This window comes from Anomaloglossus baeobatrachus, chromosome 5, assembly GCF_048569485.1.
Source record: "Anomaloglossus baeobatrachus isolate aAnoBae1 chromosome 5, aAnoBae1.hap1, whole genome shotgun sequence".
In the NCBI taxonomy this organism is placed as follows: Eukaryota; Metazoa; Chordata; class Amphibia; order Anura; family Aromobatidae; genus Anomaloglossus; species Anomaloglossus baeobatrachus.
The window spans coordinates 595,808,695-595,829,543 of NC_134357.1; the positions used below are offsets into that span (position 1 = coordinate 595,808,695).

The 20,849-nt window shown below is 51.8% G+C and overlaps 1 protein-coding gene across 1 annotated transcript in view; it reads left to right on the forward strand.

Annotated features, from left to right (window-relative positions):
* Nucleotides 1-15,537, forward strand: part of HELZ (helicase with zinc finger) — a 172,259-nt gene extending 156,722 nt beyond the window's left edge. The window contains exon 31 of the mRNA XM_075351503.1: nucleotides 14,504-15,537. Within this exon, the coding sequence (XP_075207618.1) occupies nucleotides 14,504-14,844 (341 nt within the window). The 3' untranslated portion in view covers nucleotides 14,845-15,537. The remainder of the gene's footprint in view (nucleotides 1-14,503) is intronic.
* The last annotated feature ends 5,312 nt before the right edge of the window (nucleotides 15,538-20,849 follow it).

Genomic DNA, 20,849 nt, shown 5'->3' on the forward strand with positions numbered 1-20,849 from the left:
ACAGTGCAGCACCCCCTACATCTCCACCCTCCTCTCTATCACCACAAAGCTCTCCACAGTGCAGCACCCCCTACATCTCCACCCTCCTCTATATCACCACAAAGGTCTCCACAGTGCAGCACCCCCTACATCTCCACCCTCCTCTATATCACCACAAAGCTCTCCACAGTGCGGCCCCCCCCCTACATCTCCACCCTCCTCTGTATCACCACAAAGCTCTCCACAGTGCAGCACCCCCTACATCTCCACCCTCCTCTGTATCACCACAAAGCTCTCCACAGTGCAGCACCCCCTACATCTCCACCCTCCTCTATATCACCACAAAGCTCTCCACAGTGCAGCACCCCCTACATCTCCACCCTCCTCTATATCACCACAAAGCTCTCCACAGTGCAGCACCCCCTACATCTCCACCCTCCTCTATATCACCACAAAGCTCTCCACAGTGCAGCACCCCCTACATCTCCACCCTCCTCTCTATCACCACAAAGCTCTCCACAGTGCAGCACCCCCTACATCTCCACCCTCCTCTCTCTCACCACAAAGCTCTCCACAGTGCAGCACCCCCTACATCTCCACCCTCCTCTCACCACAAAGCTCTCCACAGTGCGGCACCCCCTACATCTCCACCCTCCTCTCTCTCTATCACCACAAAGCTCTCCACAGTGCAGCACCCCCTACATCTCCACCCTCCTCTCACCACAAAGCTCTCCACAGTGCAGCACCCCCTACATCTCCACCCTCCTCTCACCACAAAGCTCTCCACAGTGCGGCACCCCCTACATCTCCACCCTCCTCTCACCACAAAGCTCTCCACAGTGCAGCACCCCCTACATCTCCACCCTCCTCTCTATCACCACAAAGCTCTCCACAGTGCAGCACCCCCTACATCTCCACCCTCCTCTCACCACAAAGCTCTCCACAGTGCAGCACCCCCTACATCTCCACCCTCCTCTCACCACAAAGCTCTCCACAGTGCGGCACCCCCTACATCTCCACCCTCCTCTCTATCTATCACCACAAAGCTCTCCACAGTGCAGCACCCCCTACATCTCCACCCTCCTCTCACCACAAAGCTCTCCACAGTGCAGCACCCCCTACATCTCCACCCTCATCTCTATCACCACAAAGCTCTCCACAGTGCAGCACCCCCTACATCTCCACCCTCCTCTCTGTCTATCACCACAAAGCTCTCCACAGTGCAGCACCCCCTACATCTCCACCCTCCTCTTGTCTATCACCACAAAGCTCTCCACAGTGCAGCACCCCCTACATCTCCACCCTCCTCTTGTCTATCACCACAAAGCTCTCCACAGTGCGGCACCCCCTACATCTCCACCCTCCTCTCTATCTATCACCACAAAGCTCTCCACAGTGCAGCACCCCCTACATCTCCACCCTCCTCTTGTCTATCACCACAAAGCTCTCCACAGTGCAGCACCCCCTACATCTCCACCCTCCTCTCTATCACCACAAAGCTCTCCACAGTGCAGCACCCCCTACATCTCCACCCTCCTCTCACCACAAAGCTCTCCACAGTGCGGCACCCCCTACATCTCCACCCTCCTCTCTATCACCACAAAGCTCTCCACAGTGCAGCACCCCCTACATCTCCACCCTCCTCTCACCACAAAGCTCTCCACAGTGCGGCACCCCCTACATCTCCACCCTCCTCTATATCACCACAAAGCTCTCCACAGTGCAGCACCCCCTACATCTCCACCCTCCTCTCACCACAAAGCTCTCCACAGTGCGGCACCCCCTACATCTCCACCCTCCTCTCACCACAAAGCTCTCCACAGTGCGGCACCCCCCTACATCTCCACCCTCCTCTCTATCACCACAAAGCTCTCCACAGTGCAGCACCCCCTACATCTCCACCCTCCTCTCTGTCTATCACCACAAAGCTCTCCACAGTGCGGCACCCCCTACATCTCCTCCCTCCTCTCTGTCTATCACCACAAAGCTCTCCACAGTGCAGCACCCCCTACATCTCCTCCCTCCTCTCTGTCTATCACCACAAAGCTCTCCACAGTGCGGCACCCCCTACATCTCCTCCCTCCTCTCTGTCTATAACCACAAAGCTCTCCACAGTGCAGCACCCCCTACATCTCCACCCTCCTCTTACCACAAAGCTCTCCACAGTGCGGCACCCCCCTACATCTCCACCCTCCTCTTACCACAAAGCTCTCCACAGTGCGGCACCCCCCTACATCTCCACCCTCCTCTCACCACAAAGCTCTCCACAGTGCGGCACCCCCTACATCTCCACCCTCCTCTCACCACAAAGCTCTCCACAGTGCAGCACCCCCTACATCTCCACCCTCCTCTCACCACAAAGCTCTCCACAGTGCAGCACCCCCTACATCTCCACCCTCCTCTCTCTCACCACAAAGCTCTCCACAGTGCAGCACCCCCTACATCTCCACCCTCCTCTCACCACAAAGCTCTCCACAGTGCGGCACCCCCCTACATCTCCACCCTCCTCTCTCTCTATCACCACAAAGCTCTCCACAGTGCAGCACCCCCTACATCTCCACCCTCCTCTCACCACAAAGCTCTCCACAGTGCGGCACCCCCTACATCTCCACCCTCCTCTCACCACAAAGCTCTCCACAGTGCAGCACCCCCTACATCTCCACCCTCCTCTCTGTCTATCACCACAAAGCTCTCCACAGTGCAGCACCCCCTACATCTCCACCCTCCTCTCTGTCTATCACCACAAAGCTCTCCACAGTGCAGCACCCCCTACATCTCCACCCTCCTCTCTATCACCACAAAGCTCTCCACAGTGCAGCACCCCCTACATCTCCACCCTCCTCTCACCACAAAGCTCTCCACAGTGCGGCACCCCCTACATCTCCACCCTCCTCTCTATCACCACAAAGCTCTCCACAGTGCAGCACCCCCTACATCTCCACCCTCCTCTCTGTCACCACAAAGCTCTCCACAGTGCAGCCCCCCCTACATCTCCACCCTCCTCTCTATCTATCACCACAAAGCTCTCCACAGTGCAGCACCCCCTACATCTCCACCCTCCTCTCTATCTATCACCACAAAGCTCTCCACAGTGCGGCACCCCCTACATCTCCACCCTCCTCTCACCACAAAGCTCTCCACAGTGCAGCACCCCCTACATCTCCACCCTCCTCTCTCTCTATCACCACAAAGCTCTCCACAGTGCAGCACCCCCTACATCTCCACCCTCCTCTCTCTCTATCACCACAAAGCTCTCCACAGTGCAGCACCCCCTACATCTCCACCCTCCTCTCACCACAAAGCTCTCCACAGTGCAGCACCCCCTACATCTCCACCCTCCTCTCTCTCTATCACCACAAAGCTCTCCACAGTGCAGCACCCCCTACATCTCCACCCTCCTCTCACCACAAAGCTCTCCACAGTGCGGCACCCCCTACATCTCCACCCTCCTCTCTCTCTATCACCACAAAGCTCTCCACAGTGCAGCACCCCCTACATCTCCACCCTCCTCTCACCACAAAGCTCTCCACAGTGCGGCACCCCCTACATCTTCACCCTCCTCTCTATCACCACAAAGCTCTCCACAGTGCAGCACCCCCTACATCTCCAGCCTCCTCTCACCACAAAGCTCTCCACAGTGTGGCACCCCCTACATCTCCACCCTCCTCTCACCACAAAGCTCTCCACAGTGCAGCACCCCCTACATCTCCACCCTCCTCTCACCACAAAGCTCTCCACAGTGCGGCACCCCCTACATCTCCACCCTCCTCTCTGTCTATCACCACAAAGCTCTCCACAGTGCGGCACCCCCTACATCTTCACCCTCCTCTCTATCACCACAAAGCTCTCCACAGTGCAGCACCCCCTACATCTCCACCCTCCTCTCTATCTATCACCACAAAGCTCTCCACAGTGCAGCACCCCCTACATCTCCACCCTCCTCTCTATCACCACAAAGCTCTCCATAGTGCAGCACCCCCTACATCTCCTCCCTCCTCTCTATCTATCACCACAAAGCTCTCCACAGTGCAGCACCCCCTACATCTCCACCCTCCTCTCTATCACCACAAAGCTCTCCACAGTGCGGCACCCCCTACATCTCCACCCTCCTCTCTATCACCACAAAGCTCTCCATAGTGCAGCACCCCCTACATCTCCTCCCTCCTCTCTGTCTATCACCACAAAGCTCTCCACAGTGCAGCACCCCCTACATCTCCACCCTCCTCTCACCACAAAGCTCTCCACAGTGCAGCACCCCCTACATCTCCACCCTCCTCTCTATCACCACAAAGCTCTCCACAGTGCGGCACCCCCTACATCTCCACCCTACTCTCTATCTATCACCACAAAGCTCTCCACAGTGCAGCACCCCCTACATCTCCACCCTCCTCTCTGTCACCGCAAAGCTCTCCACAGTGCAGCACCCCCTACATCTCCACCCTCACTCATCTCACCACAAAGCTCTCCACAGTGCAGCACCCCCTACATCTCCACCCTCCTCTATATCACCACAAAGCTCTCCACAGTGTGGCACCCCCTACATCTCCACCCTCCTCTCTGTCTATCACCACAAAGCTCTCCACAGTGCAGCACCCCCTACATCTCCACCCTCATCTCTATCACCACAAAGCTCTCCACAGTGCAGCACCCCCTACATCTCCACCCTCCTCTCTATCACCACAAAGCTCTCCACAGTGCAGCACCCCCTACATCTCCACCCTCCTCTCACCACAAAGCTCTCCACAGTGCGGCACCCCCTACATCTCCACCCTCCTCTCTGTCTATCACCACAAAGCTCTCCACAGTGCGGCACCCCCTACATCTCCACCCTCCTCTGTCTATCACCACAAAGCTCTCCACAGTGCAGCACCCCCTACATCTCCACCCTCCTCTCTATCACCACAAAGCTCTCCACAGTGCAGCACCCCCTACATCTCCACCCTCCTCTTACCACAAAGCTCTCCACAGTGCGGCACCCCCTACATCTCCACCCTCCTCTCACCACAAAGCTCTCCACAGTGCAGCACCCCCTACATCTCCACCCTCCTCTCTATCACCACAAAGCTCTCCACAGTGCGGCACCCCCTACATCTTCACCCTCCTCTCTATCTATCACCACAAAGCTCTCCACAGTGCAGCACCCCCTACATCTCCACCCTCCTCTCTGTCTATCACCACAAAGCTCTCCACAGTGCGGCACCCCCTACATCTCCACCCTCCTCTCTATCTATCACCACAAAGCTCTCCACAGTGCAGCACCCCCTACATCTCCACCCTCCTCTCACCACAAAGCTCTCCACAGTGTGGCACCCCCTACATCTCCACCCTCCTCTCACCACAAAGCTCTCCACAGTGCGGCACCCCCCTACATCTCCACCCTCCTCTCTATCACCACAAAGCTCTCCACAGTGCGGCACCCCCTACATCTTCACCCTCCTCTCTATCACCACAAAGCTCTCCATAGTGCAGCACCCCCTACATCTCCACCCTCCTCTCTATCACCACAAAGCTCTCCACAGTGCAGCACCCCCTACATCTCCACCCTCCTCTCTATCACCACAAAGCTCTCCATAGTGCAGCACCCCCTACATCTCCTCCCTCCTCTCTGTCTATCACCACAAAGCTCTCCACAGTGCAGCACCCCCTACATCTCCACCCTCCTCTCTGTCTATAACCACAAAGCTCTCCACAGTGCAGCACCCCCTACATCTCCACCCTCCTCTCTATCACCACAAAGCTCTCCACAGTGCGGCACCCCCTACATCTCCACCCTCCTCTCTATCACCACAAAGCTCTCCACAGTGCGGCACCCCCTACAGCTCCACCCTCCTCTCACCACAAAGCTCTCCACAGTGCGGCACCCCCCTACATCTCCACCCTCCTCTCTATCACCACAAAGCTCTCCACAGTGCAGCACCCCCTACATCTCCACCCTCCTCTCTGTCTATCACCACAAAGCTCTCCACAGTGCAGCACCCCCTACATCTCCACCCTCCTCTCTGTCTATCACCACAAAGCTCTCCACAGTGCGGCACCCCCTACATCTCCAGCCTCCTCTCTATCACCACAAAGCTCTCCACAGTGCAGCACCCCCTACATCTCCACCCTCATCTCTATCACCACAAAGCTCTCCATAGTGCAGCACCCCCTACATCTCCACCCTCCTCTCTATCACCACAAAGCTCTCTACAGTGCGGCACCCCCTACATCTCCACCCTCCTCTCTATCACCACAAAGCTCTCCACAGTGCAGCACCCCCTACATCTCCACCCTCCTCTCTGTCACCGCAAAGCTCTCCACAGTGCAGCACCCCCTACATCTCCACCCTCACTCATCTCACCACAAAGCTCTCCACAGTGCAGCACCCCCTACATCTCCACCCTCCTCTATATCACCACAAAGCTCTCCACAGTGTGGCACCCCCTACATCTCCACCCTCCTCTCTGTCACCACAAAGCTCTCCACAGTGCAGCACCCCCTACATCTCCACCCTCCTCTGTATCACCACAAAGCTCTCCACAGTGCAGCACTCCCTACATCTCCACCCTCCTCTCTATCACCACAAAGCTCTCCACAGTGCAGCACCCCCTACATCTCCACCCTCCTCTCACCACAAAGCTCTCCACAGTGCAGCACCCCCTACATCTCCACCCTCCTCTCTATCACCACAAAGCTCTCCACAGTGCGGCACCCCCTACATCTCCACCCTCCTCTCTGTCTATCACCACAAAGCTCTCCACAGTGCGGCACCCCCTACATCTCCACCCTCCTCTGTCTATCACCACAAAGCTCTCCACAGTGCAGCACCCCCTACATCTCCACCCTCCTCTCTATCACCACAAAGCTCTCCACAGTGCAGCACCCCTACATCTCCACCCTCCTCTCTGTCTATCACCACAAAGCTCTCCACAGTGCAGCACCCCCTACATCTCCACCCTCCTCTTACCACAAAGCTCTCCACAGTGCGGCACCCCCTACATCTCCAGCCTCCTCTCTATCACCACAAAGCTCTCCACAGTGCAGCACCCCCTACATCTCCACCCTCCTCTCTATCACCACAAAGCTCTCCACAGTGCGGCACCCCCTACATCTCCACCCTCCTCTCTATCTATCACCACAAAGCTCTCCACAGTGCAGCACCCCCTACATCTCCACCCTCCTCTCTGTCACCGCAAAGCTCTCCACAGTGCAGCACCCCCTACATCTCCACCCTCCTCTCACCACAAAGCTCTCCACAGTGCGGCACCCCCTACATCTCCAGCCTCCTTTCTATCACCACAAAGCTCTCCACAGTGCAGCACCCCCTACATTTCCACCCTCATCTCTATCACCACAAAGCTCTCCACAGTGCAGCACCCCCTACATCTCCACCCTCCTCTCGATCACCACAAAGCTCTCCACAGTGCAGCACCCCCTACATCTCCACCCTCCTCTCACCACAAAGCTCTCCACAGTGCGGCACCCCCTACATCTCCACCCTCCTCTCTGTCTATCACCACAAAGCTCTCCACAGTGCAGCACCCCCTACATCTCCACCCTCCTCTCTGTCTATCACCACAAAGCTCTCCACAGTGCAGCACCCCCTACATCTCCACCCTCCTCTCTGTCTATCACCACAAAGCTCTCCACAGTGCGGCACCCCCTACATCTCCAGCCTCCTCTCTATCACCACAAAGCTCTCCACAGTGCAGCACCCCCTACATCTCCACCCTCATCTCTATCACCACAAAGCTCTCCACAGTGCAGCACCCCCTACATTTCCACCCTCCTCTCTATCACCACAAAGCTCTCCACAGTGCAGCACCCCCTACATCTCCACCCTCCTCTCACCACAAAGCTCTCCACAGTGCAGCACCCCCTACATCTCCACCCTCCTCTCTGTCTATCACCCCACCCGTTCTCTACGCTCTGCAAATGACTTTCGACTAACATCCACACTAATTCGAACCTCCCACTCCCGGATCCAAGACTTCTTCCGAGCTGCACCAATCCTCTGAAACGCTCTACCCCAAGAAGTTAGGACGAATCACAACTTACTGAGCTTCAGACGCTGCCTAAAAACGCATCTTTTTAGGGCGGCCTATCACACTCCCTGATCAAATCCAATTCACACAGTCCCTCTATAACCTCTCACAACATAACCCCACGTCACACTCCATGGCACCCAAATGCATCTCAAGGCTCGGGCCCACTGGTCCTGGCGGCCATTATCTATCCCCCATTTCTTCGGCGCTCCATTGGGAGACCCAGACGATTGGGTGTATAGCACTGCCTCCGGAGGCCACACAAAGCATTACACTAAAAAGTGTAAGGCCCCTCCCCTTCTGGCTATACACCCCCAGTGGGATCACTGGCTCACCAGTTTTCTGCTTTGTGCGAAGGAGGTCAGACATCCACGCATAGCTCCACTGTTTAGTCAGCAGTAGCTGCTGACTATGTCGGATGGAAGAAAAGAGGGCCCATATACGGCCCCCAGCATGCTCCCTTCTTACCCCACTTGTGGTTTGTAAGGTTGAGGTACCCATTGCGGGTACGGAGGCTGGAGCCCACATGCTGCTTTCCTTCCCCATCCCCCTGAGGGGCTCTGTGGAAGTGGGATCTTACCGGCCCCCAAGCCCTGAGGCCGGGCTCCATCCACAGACCCAGTGAACCTGATGGATACGGAGCTGTGTACCATTCAGGGACAAGGCCCTGCAACTTTCAGGTACTCTGTGTCCCCGTACAGGCGGGCACGCACACACCAGACTTGCTGGGTGTGTTAGTGCGCCGGGGACAGTAGCGATGTACGCTGGGGTTTGAGTCACAGCAGCTTAGCTGTGTGACTTCATGTGCTGGGAACTACCGCGCCGGCCACTCTCGGAGCGGAGGCGCGGCTGGGACTTGTAGTGCGCCGGGGACTTAGCGCCGACCGCGCTTTTACGGCGGCGGCGCTTATAAATTTAGTCCCCGGCTTTTGCGGCCTAGCTCCGCTTCGTTCCCGCCCCCTCCCTGTCAATCAGGGAAGGGGAGAGACGCTGTACGATTACTCAGCGCCGAGGGCTGGAGCCTTATTTACATGCTCCAGCCCTCTCACTTGGCACAGTGGGACGCAGGTTTCCCGCTTTTGGTCTGGCACGCCCAGGGCCCGCCCCCCCCTCCACAGGACGCCGGCAGCCATTCCTGCATGCAGTCTGGCTGGAGGACGGACACAGGCTCTGGGAGACCCAAGACTAGGGATTTCTGGCGACCACACACCCGCGTTTAGCGGGCGGTAAGCAGCACTTTAGTGCTGGCCCCTCTAGTGCCACAGTGTGTATTGATGTACTTTTTCCTGAACCAGATATATATATATATACTGCACTGTACGGTCGCTTCTTGGCTGTATACCCTATATTGCTCTGGGAAGACAACAACATGTCATCCACAAAACGCAAGGGTGCCAAGGCACGGGCTGTATACACTGCTTGTACAGCATGTGGGGCTAATCTACCAGCAGGCTCCAACGACTCTCATTGTGTGCAATGTTCAGTCCCAGTGGCACTTCGTCAGCCAGAGCCTATGGTGGTAGTAGCCCAGGCAGAGACGCCTGTGAACCCTGCCCTGGTGACGGGGACAGAATTTGCAGTCTTTGCTGATAAAATGTCTGTGACTATGACAAAAATCCTGGAGACCTTGCAGTCCAGGCCAGTTGCTCAGACCATGGACACTGCTGTGCCTATGTTCCCCGGTCCCCCTCAGTTGGAACTAATCCGTACTTCAAGGGGGTCCCAGGCATCACAGGCTGAGGGCTCTGACTCCGATGACAGTCCCAGGCCGCCTAAACGAGCTCGCTGGGAAAGACCCTCCACGTCATCACACTGCTCAGGGTCTCAGCGAGAAGGGTCTCTATATGATGAGACAGAGGTGGGTGATCAGGAGTCTGGTCCTGACACCGCACTCAATTTGGATACGCCAGATGGTGACGCCATGGTAAATGACCTTATAGCGGCCATCAATAGGCTGTTGGATATTTCTCCCCCAGCCCCTTCAGCAGAGGAGGCAGCTGCCCAGCAAGAGAAATTCCATTTCCTGTATCCCAAGCGTAAATTGAGTACTTTTCTGGACCACTCTGACTTCAGAGAATCAATCCAGAAACACCATGCTTATCCGGACAAGCGTTTTTCCAAACGTCTGAAGGATACACGTTATCCTTTTCCCCCTGACGTGGTCAAACGCTGGACCCAGTGTCCAAAAGTGGATCCCCCAATCTCCAGGCTTGCAGCTAGATCCATAGTTGCAGTGGAGGATGGGGCTTCACTTAAAGATGCCAATGACAGACAGATGGACCTTTGGTTGAAATCTGTCTATGAAGCTATTGGCGCGTCGTTTGCTCCAGCATTCGCGGCCGTGTGGGCGCTCCAAGCTATTTCAGCTGGTCTGGCACAGGTGGACTCTTTCATACGTCCAGCAGTGCCGCAAGTGGCGTCTTTAACTACGCAAATGACTGCGTTTGCGACCTACGCTATTAATGCGGTACTGGACTCTACGAGCCGTACCGCAATGGCTTCCGCCAACTCTGTAGTTTTGCACAGAGCCTTGTGGTTAAAGGAATGGAAAGCAGATTCTGCTTCTAAAAAATGTTTAACCAGCTTGCCATTATCTGGAGACAGACTGTTTGGTGAGCAATTGGCGGAAATCATTAAACAGTCCAAAGGTAAGGACTCTTCCTTACCCCAGCCCAGATCAAGCAAACCTCAACAGAGGAAGTGGCAGTCAAAGTTTCGGTCCTTTCGAGGCTCGGGCAAGCCCCAATTCTCCTCGTCCAAAGGGACTCAGAAAGAGCAAAGGAGCTCTGATTCCTGGCGGGCTCACTCACGCCCCAAGAAAGCAACCGGAGGTACCGCTTCCAAGGCGGCTGCCTCATGACTTTCGGCCGCCTCCCTCCGCATCCTCGGTCGGTGGCAGGCTCTCCCGCTTTTGCGACATTTGGCTGCCACAGGTCAAAGACCGGTGGGTAACAGACATTTTGTCTCACGGGTACAGGATAGAGTTCAGTTCTCGTCCTCTGCCTCGGTTCTTCAGAACTTCCCCACATCCCGACCGAGCAGATGCCCTTCTGCAGGCGGTGAATTCTCTAAGAGCAGAAGGAGTGGTGGTCCCTGTTCCTCTTCAGGAACAAGGACAAGGTTTTTACTCCAATCTCTTTGTGGTGCCAAAAAAGGACGGCTCATTCCGTCCTGTTCTGGACCTAAAACTGCTCAACAAGCATGTGAACGCCAGGCGGTTCCGGATGGAATCCCTCCGCTCAGTCATTGCCTCAATGTCTCAAGGAGATTTCCTAGCATCAATAGACATCAAAGATGCTTATCTCCTCGTGCCGATTGCTACAGAGCACCAACGTTTTCTACGCTTCGTGATAGGAGACGACCATCTTCAGTTCGTAGCTCTGCCATTTGGTCTGGCAACAGCCCCACGGGTGTTCACCAAGGTCATGGCGGCAGTGGTAGCAGTCTTGCACTCTCAGGGACACTCTGTGATCCCTTACTTGGACGATCTACTTGTCAAGGCACCCTCTCAGGAGGCATGCCAACTCAGCCTGAATGTTGCACTGGAGACTCTCCAGACGTTCGGGTGGATCATCAACTTCTCAAAGTCAAATCTGTCACCGACCCAATCGCTAACGTATCTTGGCATGGAGTTTCATACTCTCTCAGCGATAGTGAAACTTCCGCTGGACAAGCAGAGGTCACTACAGACTGGGGTGCAGGCTCTCCTTCAAAGTCAGTCGCACTCCTTAAGACGCCTCATGCACTTCCTCAGGAAGATGGTGGCGGCAATGGAGGCGGTTCCGTTTGCGCAGTTTCATCTGCGCCCGCTTCAATGGGACATTCTCCGCCAATGGGACGGGAAGTCAACATCCCTGGACAGGAAAGTCTCCCTTTCCCAGACGGCCAAAGACTCTTTGCAGTGGTGGCTTCTTCCCACCTCATTATCACAGGGAAGATCCTTCCTACCACCGTCCTGGGCGGTGGTCACGACAGACGCGAGTCTGTCAGGGTGGGGAGCAGTTTTTCTCCACCACAGGGCTCAGGGTACGTGGACTCAGCAGGAGTCCACCCTTCCGATCAATGTTCTGGAGATCAGAGCAGTGTATCTTGCCCTACTAGCCTTCCAGCAGTGGCTGGAAGGAAAGCAGATCCGAATTCAGTCGGACAACTCCACAGCGGTGGCATACATCAACCACCAAGGGGGGACTCGCAGTCGGCAAGCCTTCCAGGAAGTCCGGCGGATTCTGATGTGGGTGGAAGCCACGGCCTCCACCATATCCGCAGTTCACATCCCCGGCGTAGAAAACTGGGAAGCAGACTTCCTCAGTCGCCAGGGCATGGACGCAGGGGAATGGTCCCTGCACCCGGAAGTGTTTCAGGAAATCTGTCGCCGCTGGGGAAGGCTGGACGTCGACCTAATGGCGTCCCGGCACAACAACAAGGTCCCAACCTTCATGGCACGGTCTCGCGATCACAGAGCTCTGGCGGCAGACGCCTTAGTGCAAGATTGGTCGCAGTTCCGGCTCCCTTATGTGTTTCCACCTCTGGCACTCTTGCCCAGGGTGCTACGCAAGATCAGATCCGACTGCAGCCGCGTCATACTCGTCGCCCCAGACTGGCCAAGGAGGGCGTGGTATCCGGATCTGTGGCGTCTCACGGTCGGCCAACCGTGGGCACTACCAGACCGACCAGACTTACTTTCCCAAGGGCCGTTTTTCCATCGGAATTCCGCGGCCCTGAACCTGACTGTGTGGCCATTGAGTCCTGGATCCTAGCGTCTTCAGGATTATCCCAAGGGGTCGTTGCCACCATGAGACAGGCTAGGAAGCCCACGTCCGCTAAGATCTACCACAGAACGTGGAGGATATTCTTATCCTGGTGCTCTGCTCAGGGAGTGTCTCCCTGGCCATTTGCATTGCCTACCTTTCTTTCTTTCCTGCAATCTGGGTTAGAAAAAGGTTTGTCGCTCGGCTCCCTTAAGGGGCAAGTCTCGGCGCTATCCGTCTTTTTTCAGAAGCGTCTAGCACGACTCTCTAAGGTGCGCACGTTCCTGCAGGGGGTTTGTCATATCGTACCCCCGTACAAACGACCGTTAGATCCATGGGACCTGAACAGGGTGCTAGTTGCCCTCCAGAAGCCGCCCTTCGAGCCTCTGAGGGAGGTTTCACTTTCTAGACTGTCACAGAAAGTGGCTTTTCTGGTAGCGATCACATCTCTTCGGAGAGTGTCTGAGCTGGCAGCGCTGTCATCCAAGGCTCCCTTCCTGGTCTTCCACCAGGACAAGGTAGTGCTGCGCCCCATTCAGGAGTTTCTCCCGAAGGTGGTATCCTCTTTTCATCTTAATCAGGATATCTCTTTGCCTTCTTTTTGTCCTCATGCAGTTCATCGGTATGAGAAGGATTTACATTTGTTAGATCTGGTGCGAGCACTCAGAATCTACATTTCCCGCACGGCGCCCCTGCGCCGTTCGGATGCACTCTTTGTCCTTGTCGCTGGTAAGCGCAAGGGGTCGCAGGCTTCTAAGGCCACCCTGGCTCGATGGATCAAAGAACCAATTCTTGAGGCCTACCGTTCTGCTGGGCTTCCGGTTCCATCAGGGCTGAAGGCCCATTCTACCAGAGCCGTGGGTGCGTCCTGGGCATTGCGACACCAGGCTACGGCTCAACAGGTGTGCCAGGCAGCTACCTGGTCGAGTCTGCACACTTTCACCAAACATTATCAGGTGCATACCTATGCTTCGGCGGACGCCAGCCTAGGTAGAAGAGTCCTGCAGGCGGCAGTTGCCTCCCCGTAGGGGAGGGCTGTCTTTGCAGCTCTAACATGAGGTATTTCTTTACCCACCCAGGGACAGCTTTTGGACGTCCCAATCGTCTGGGTCTCCCAATGGAGCGCCGAAGAAGAAGGGAATTTTGTTACTTACCGTAAATTCCTTTTCTTCTAGCTCCTATTGGGAGACCCAGCACCCGCCCTGTTGTCCTTCGGGATTTTTGGTTGTTTTTCGGGTACACATGTTGTTCATGTTGAATGGTTTTCAGTTCTCCGAGGTTACTTCGGAGTGAATTTGTTTAAACCAGTTATTGGCTTTCCTCCTTCTTGCTTTAGCACTAAAACTGGTGAGCCAGTGATCCCACTGGGGGTGTATAGCCAGAAGGGGAGGGGCCTTACACTTTTTAGTGTAATGCTTTGTGTGGCCTCCGGAGGCAGTGCTATACACCCAATCGTCTGGGTCTCCCAATAGGAGCTAGAAGAAAAGGAATTTACGGTAAGTAACAAAATTCCCTTCTTCCGTGAGATGGCTGGATTGTCATTGTTAATGAGCACTTGTACCTTGCCCCCCCCCATTGTAGAGTGTAAGCTCTCACGGGCAGGGTTGTCTTTTTTTTTCCCTCTAAATATTGTATTTTCTATAACTGTTACTTGTTTGTATATGATCCTCCTGAATTGTACAGCGCTGCGGAATATGTTGGCGCTATATAAATAAAGATTATTATTATTAACCCTTCGTTTTGTTTCTCCAGTTGCTCCACAGAAAATGGCGAAGCCTCCAGACGAGCACCTGAAGGCGGAGAACCTGCAGATGTCCAACTCCTTCAACTACAACGTCCTGCAGCACCTGGGCCAGTTCCCCCCGCTCATGCCCAACAAGCAGATTGTAGAACCCAACGGAGGCAGCGGCGGTGCCCCACCCAATGCCGCCAACAAGCCCACCATGTCCTACGCTAGTGCCCTGCGAGCCCCCCCAAAGCCCAAGCCCCCGCCCGAACAGGCAAAAAAGAATAGCGACCCCCTGTCTTTATTTCAGGAACTTAGTTTAGGGGGCTCATCAGGTAACAACGGCTTCTATTCCTATTTTAAGTAGAACCCTACCCCCAAACTTTTTTTTTTTTTTTTTTTTTTTTTTAGTTTTTCTTCATTTTTATCCTTTTTTTTTGTGTTTTTGCTTTTATTCGTTTTTATACCTTTGTTTTGTAGATAGACGCTGTTTTAGCTTTGGAGTAAACTAAACTATAGCCTCACTGTCATTTTAACTTTTAATTTTTTATTCTAACTTTTTTTTTTTTCCTTGTATGGGTGTGCATAAAAAAAACGAAAAAACACAAAAAAAAAACAAATGCGTCCTAGTCTGTGTCTGCAGCTATTATGCACACAGAATTAACGGCTCAATCTCTGCTGCCAGAAAAGTTTCAATATTATTCAATTTTTTTTAATGATTTTAAAACTATAAAAAAGATTTTTTTTTTTTTTTTTTAAATCCAATTTTAAAAATATAAAAAAATGAAAAAAAAAAACAAAAAATTGACGCGGACACAAAGTGACGCAAACAAAAAAATCTGCGTGAATGTGTATTACATAAATATACATCTGTAACAGATCTGCAACGGTCAATAAAGGACCCTTACCCTCCCCACCCCCTCAACAAAAAAAAAAAAAATTTATTTTCTTTCCTTTTACTGTGGGGCCGTTTTTACGTATAAATTTTTTTTTTCAATGTGTCATAAATGTCGCATTACATTTAGCCGCTTCAATGATTATATCTTTAAGAAAAAAAATAAAGGAAAAAAAACATTTAAAAAAAATGTAAAAAAATTTAAGAAAAAAATATTAAAATTTTGTCAAAGTTGTATTTAAAAAAAATAAAATAATGTAAGTAGTCTTTACATTTATTCAATGGACGCTGACATCCAATACGGGGTTTCTGTACCAGAAATTGCCGGTTATTGTAAAATCTTACTGCATTTTTCTTTTTTTTTTTTTTTCTATTCCCTCATTACTATATTTTCATTTTTTTACCTTTTTTTTTTCTTGTGTGCCGTGATGCAGACTTTTATTTTTTTAAGGTCTAGTTTGAAATTTTATTTATTTTCTTTCTTTAGGTCTAGTTTTATTTATTTATTTTTTTTTTCTTCAGGTTTTTATTTTTTCTATCTAGTTTCATTTAGGTCTTTTATTTTTCTTAGGTCTGGTTTTATTTTTTTTAAATTAACTTTTTTAGGTCGTTTTATTTTTTTATTACCTTTTTTAGGTCTACTTTTTTTACTTTTTTTTTTTTATTTTGTTTTAAATCTAGTTTCATTTTCTCGGGTTATTTTTACTTAGGGTTTTTTGGGGTTTTATATATTTTTTCGGTCTAGTTTTAGGTTTGATTTTCTATTTTCTTTTTTGTTTTAGGTCTAGTTTCATTTTTGTTTTTTGTTTTTTTTTTTTACTTTTAGGTCTGTTTTTTGGGGGTCTTTTTGGTCTACTTTTTTATTTTATTTTTTCATTTTTGTTTGTTTATTAAACTTTTTGGGGTCTTTTTTTTATTTTAAGCTTTAATTTTATTACTTTTTTAGATCGATTTTCTTTTTTAGGTCTAGTTTTTCTTTTTTTCTTAGGTTTTATTTTTTTAGGTCTAGTGTTTTTGTTATTTTTTTGGCGCGGGGGTGGGGACTTTTTAAACAAATTACAAATGTATATAATGGATTTTTTGGGAAAAAACTCAAATTAATACAACACAGGTTATCACTCCAGATAGAGAGGTGATGGCCTCATGTGCCGATATAATTAATATCGAGGGCGAGTGATGACTATCGGGCGCTTTTAATGCTATTTATACCTTGGCGGAAGCTTTTTATTTTTTTGGTACCGACCTTTCTGGAAATCTGCGGTGACATTTTTCTACGGCGAATTGTTTCAATCGGGGGGAGAGCAAAATAAATTAAAAATGATAAAACAAGGCCTAAGAAACCCATTTCCTTTTTTTTTTTTTTTTTTTTGTAGCATGTTTTTTTCTCTTCACATAATTGGATGCAGAGTATAACATATTTTATTTTTTTTGCATTTTTATTTTTTTTTTTCTATACACTTAGCTTTTGGGTTTGTTACCTCTACGAGGCGACTCACAGGCGGACGATGCGGCGACTTTCATTTTAATTGTGCAAAAACAAGCAAAAAAAAATGAAAAAAAAAAAAAGAAAAATTATATAAATAAAAAATGTATAAATAATCCGAAATGGAGGCGAGATCCGTTTTCTGTCCGGCAGCGTCACACTTGTAGCTCATTGGTTGCAATGATTTGATAGAATTTTTTTTTTTTTTTTTTTTTCGTATCCACATCATGACTCTGATTTTTGGGTGCTCAGTAGATTTAATACCGATTTTCCAGGAGACGGCAGCCGTGTGGATTTCTTTTCTCTGTGCATGCATAAATGTTTGTAATCCGGCTTTAATCTTTCCTGCCCCCCTCCCCCACCACCCTCCACCTTCAGTGATACTGGGAAAAAAAAATCAACTATAAAAAAAGAAATTAAAAAAAAATGAAAAAAAAAAAGAAAAATATAACTTGTTCCGCTTCCAGTTTTTTCCTTTTTCTTTTTCTTTTTTTCTTTTCTTTTCTTTTCTCCCGTACATATTTTGGTACATTATTTGATGTTTACATTAAAATGTGACATTATTCAAGAAACAAGGTTTGTTCTGGTTTATTGGAGCAGCTGCGTGGTTAGAGGACATTGAAACAGCGCCACCTTCATAAACGGGTTGTTAGCGGTACTGCTGCTCAGCCATACTGAGCTGCAATACCCGACATGACCCATGGATGGGCATGGTGCTGTTTTACAAGACTGCGGGCACAGCCTCAACTGAACGTATGGTGCTATGCCTGAACAATCAACACTGTGCCGGGAGTCGGACCCCCCTCAATCTCCGATACAGCCCTGGATAAGGTATGGTGGGACTGTCATGGCTGTCTCTATTTTTGGAGACTAGTGATGGATTTAGGGGTGGGATCCCTCATTTCCATCTGGGACTCTACATTTAATCGTGGTTTAATTTCTTTCAGTGCATCATGGGTTAATGTCACTTTTGTTGTCCAGCAGTTCCTAGCTGAATTTCAGCTACTTTGTAGCCCCTTCAGTTATAAGTAGAGGTATTTCCCAGCAATCCTCGCTGAAGATAGAAATCCATTGTATTCTGGCCGCCTTGGTAGAAGGTCCTGTAAAGTAGTCTTCCAGTAGTCAAACGTTCTACTTTGTTGTTGCCGTTATCCCCTGTTTGTCTTACCTTTCCTTGTGTAATATTAGTGCAGTGGTGGGGCTTTCCCAGCAGCTCTTGCTGAAGATACAAACCCATTGTATACTGGCCCCCTTGGTGGAAGGAGCTGAGGAGTGTTCCAGTAGTCGGACTTTATCCTTTTTCTTTGTCGCTCTATTGGGAGACCCAGACAATTGGGGTGTATAGGCTATGCCTCTGGAGGCCGCACAAAGTATTACACTCAAAAGTGTTAAGCCCCTCCCCTTCTGCCTATACACCCCCCGTGCTCCCACGGGCTCCTCAGTTTTTTGCTTTGTGCGAAGGAGGTCAGACACGCACGCACAGCTCCACAGATTAGTCAGCAGCAGCTGCTGACCATGTCGGATGGAAGAAAAGTGGGCCCATATAGGGCCCCCAGCATGCTCCCTTCTCACCCCACTCTTGTCGGCGGTGTTGTAAGGTTGAGGTATCCATTGCGGGTACGGAGGCTGGAGCCCACATGCTGTTTTCCTTCCCCATCCCCCTCAGGGCTCTGGTGGAAGTGGGATCCTATCGGTCTCCAGGCACTGAGACCGTGCTTCATCCACAACTCCTGTGGAGCCTGCTGGATAGGAGCCGGGTATCGTTCAGGGACATGGCCCTGCTACTTGGAGGTACTCTGTGTCCCCGTGGGGACCGCGCACAGCAACACTCCAGCTTTGCTGGGTGTGCTAGTGCACCGGGGACCGCGGCGCTGACCGGGTTAATATGTGCCATTACACACTCAGCGTTGCTGAGTGTGTTTATGTATAGGGACTGCCGCACTGACCGCCGCTGCCATGGAAACACTGCGGCGCGGCTGAGACTTGTAGTGCGCCGGGGACTTCCACGCCGGCCGCGCTTTTACAGCGGCCGCGTTTATTACTAGAGTCCCCGGCTTTTTGCGGCCTAGTTTCCTTTCCTCCCGCCCACAGCCCTGACAGGCAGGGGAAGTTCGGGACGCTGCACAGAACGAGCAGCACTGAGGGCTGGAGCATGCTTTGCATACTCCACCCCCCTCACTGTACACAGTGCAGGCACCAGTTCCCGCTCTTTCTGGGTCACGCCCACGGCTCCCTCCTCTCCTCAGGACGCATTCCTGTCAGCTCCTCGGACGCTGCAGAGGGGGACAAAATCTGGGAGACCCAGGCAGGGACTCTGGTGGCCTCACAACCGCTTTAAGCGGGTGGTAAGCAGCACCTGTGGTGCTAGCCCCATTGTGCAGTAGTGTAACATTATATGTTTATTTTACACTGTATGGTGCACAGTTGATTTCTGGCTATATACCCTATTGTGTTGCTCAGGGAAGATAATAGCATGGCGCCCACGAAAGGCAGGGGTGCCAAAACACAGGCTTATTATGTTGCCTGCGCCGCATGTACGACCCCGCTACCGGCAGGTTCCACTGACCCTCATTGTGTGCACTGTTCGGCCCCTGTGGCACTTACTCAGCCAGAGCCTCTGCTAGGGGGGGCCCAGGGGGAGCCACCTGCTAACACTGTTCAGGTGACAGGGACGGAGTTTGCAAAACTCTCTGAGACTATGGCTAAGATACTGGAAGCCTTGCAGTCCAGGCCGGTATCTCAGCACAGGGACTCTGTTGAATCTTTGTTCCCTGGCCCACCTCAGCTGGACCAACAATGTCCTCCCGGGGTATCTCATGGATCCCAGACTGAGGGTTCTGACACAGACCCCAGCCCCAGACCGACTAAGCGAGCTCGCTTAGATTTTCCCTCGACATCATCATATTGTTCAGGGTCTCAGCGAGGGGAATCGCTGGTTGATGACGCGGAAGTAGCTGATCAGGATTCTGATCCTGAGGCCGCTCTCAATCTTGATACTCCGGACGGGGACGCCATAGTGAACGACCTTATTGCGTCCATCAATCGTATGTTGGATATTTCTCCCTCAGCTCCTCCGGTGGAGGAGTCGGCTTCCCAGCAGGAGAAATTCCGTTTCAGGTTTCCCAAGCGTACACAGAGTATGTTTCTGGACCACTCTGATTTCAGAGAGGCAGTCCAGAATCACCATGCTTGTCCAGATAAGCGTTTTTCTAAGCGCCTTAAGGATACACGTTATCCCTTTCCCCCTGACGTGGTCAAGGGTTGGACTCAGTGTCCCAAAGTGGATCCTCCAATCTCCAGACTGGCAGCTAGATCCATACTTGCAGTGGAAGATGGGGCTTCACTCAAAGATGCCACTGACAGGCAGATGGAGCTCTGGTTGAAATCCATCTATGAAGCTATCGGCGCTTCTTTTGCCCCAGCATTCGCAGCCGTATGGGCGCTACAAGCTATCTCAGCAGGTCAAGCGCAAATTGACGCAGCCACACGCACGTCCGCGCCACAGGTGGCGTCCATAACCACTCAGACGTCGGCATTTGCGTCTTACGCTATTAATGCTGTCCTGGACTCTGCGAGCCGTACGGCGGTTGCAGCCGCCAATTCGGTGGTACTCCGCAGGGCCTTGTGGCTACGGGAATGGAAGGCAGATTCTGTTTCCAAAAAGCGCTTAACCAGTTTGCCAATTTCTGGCGAACGATTGTTTGGCGAGCGTTTGGATGAAATCATCAAACAATCCAAGGGAAAGGATACATCCTTACCCCAGCCCAAACCGAACATACCCCAACAGAGGAAGGGGCAGTCGAGGTTTCGGTCCTTTCGGGGCGCGGGCAGGTCCCAATTCTCCTCGTCCAAAAGGCCTCAGAAAGATCAAAGGAACTCTGATGCATGGCGGTCTAAGTCACGTCCTAAACAGACCACCGGAGGTGCCGCTACCAAAGCGGCTTCCTCATGACTTTCGGCATCCTCACTCCGCATCCTCGGTCGGTGGCAGGCT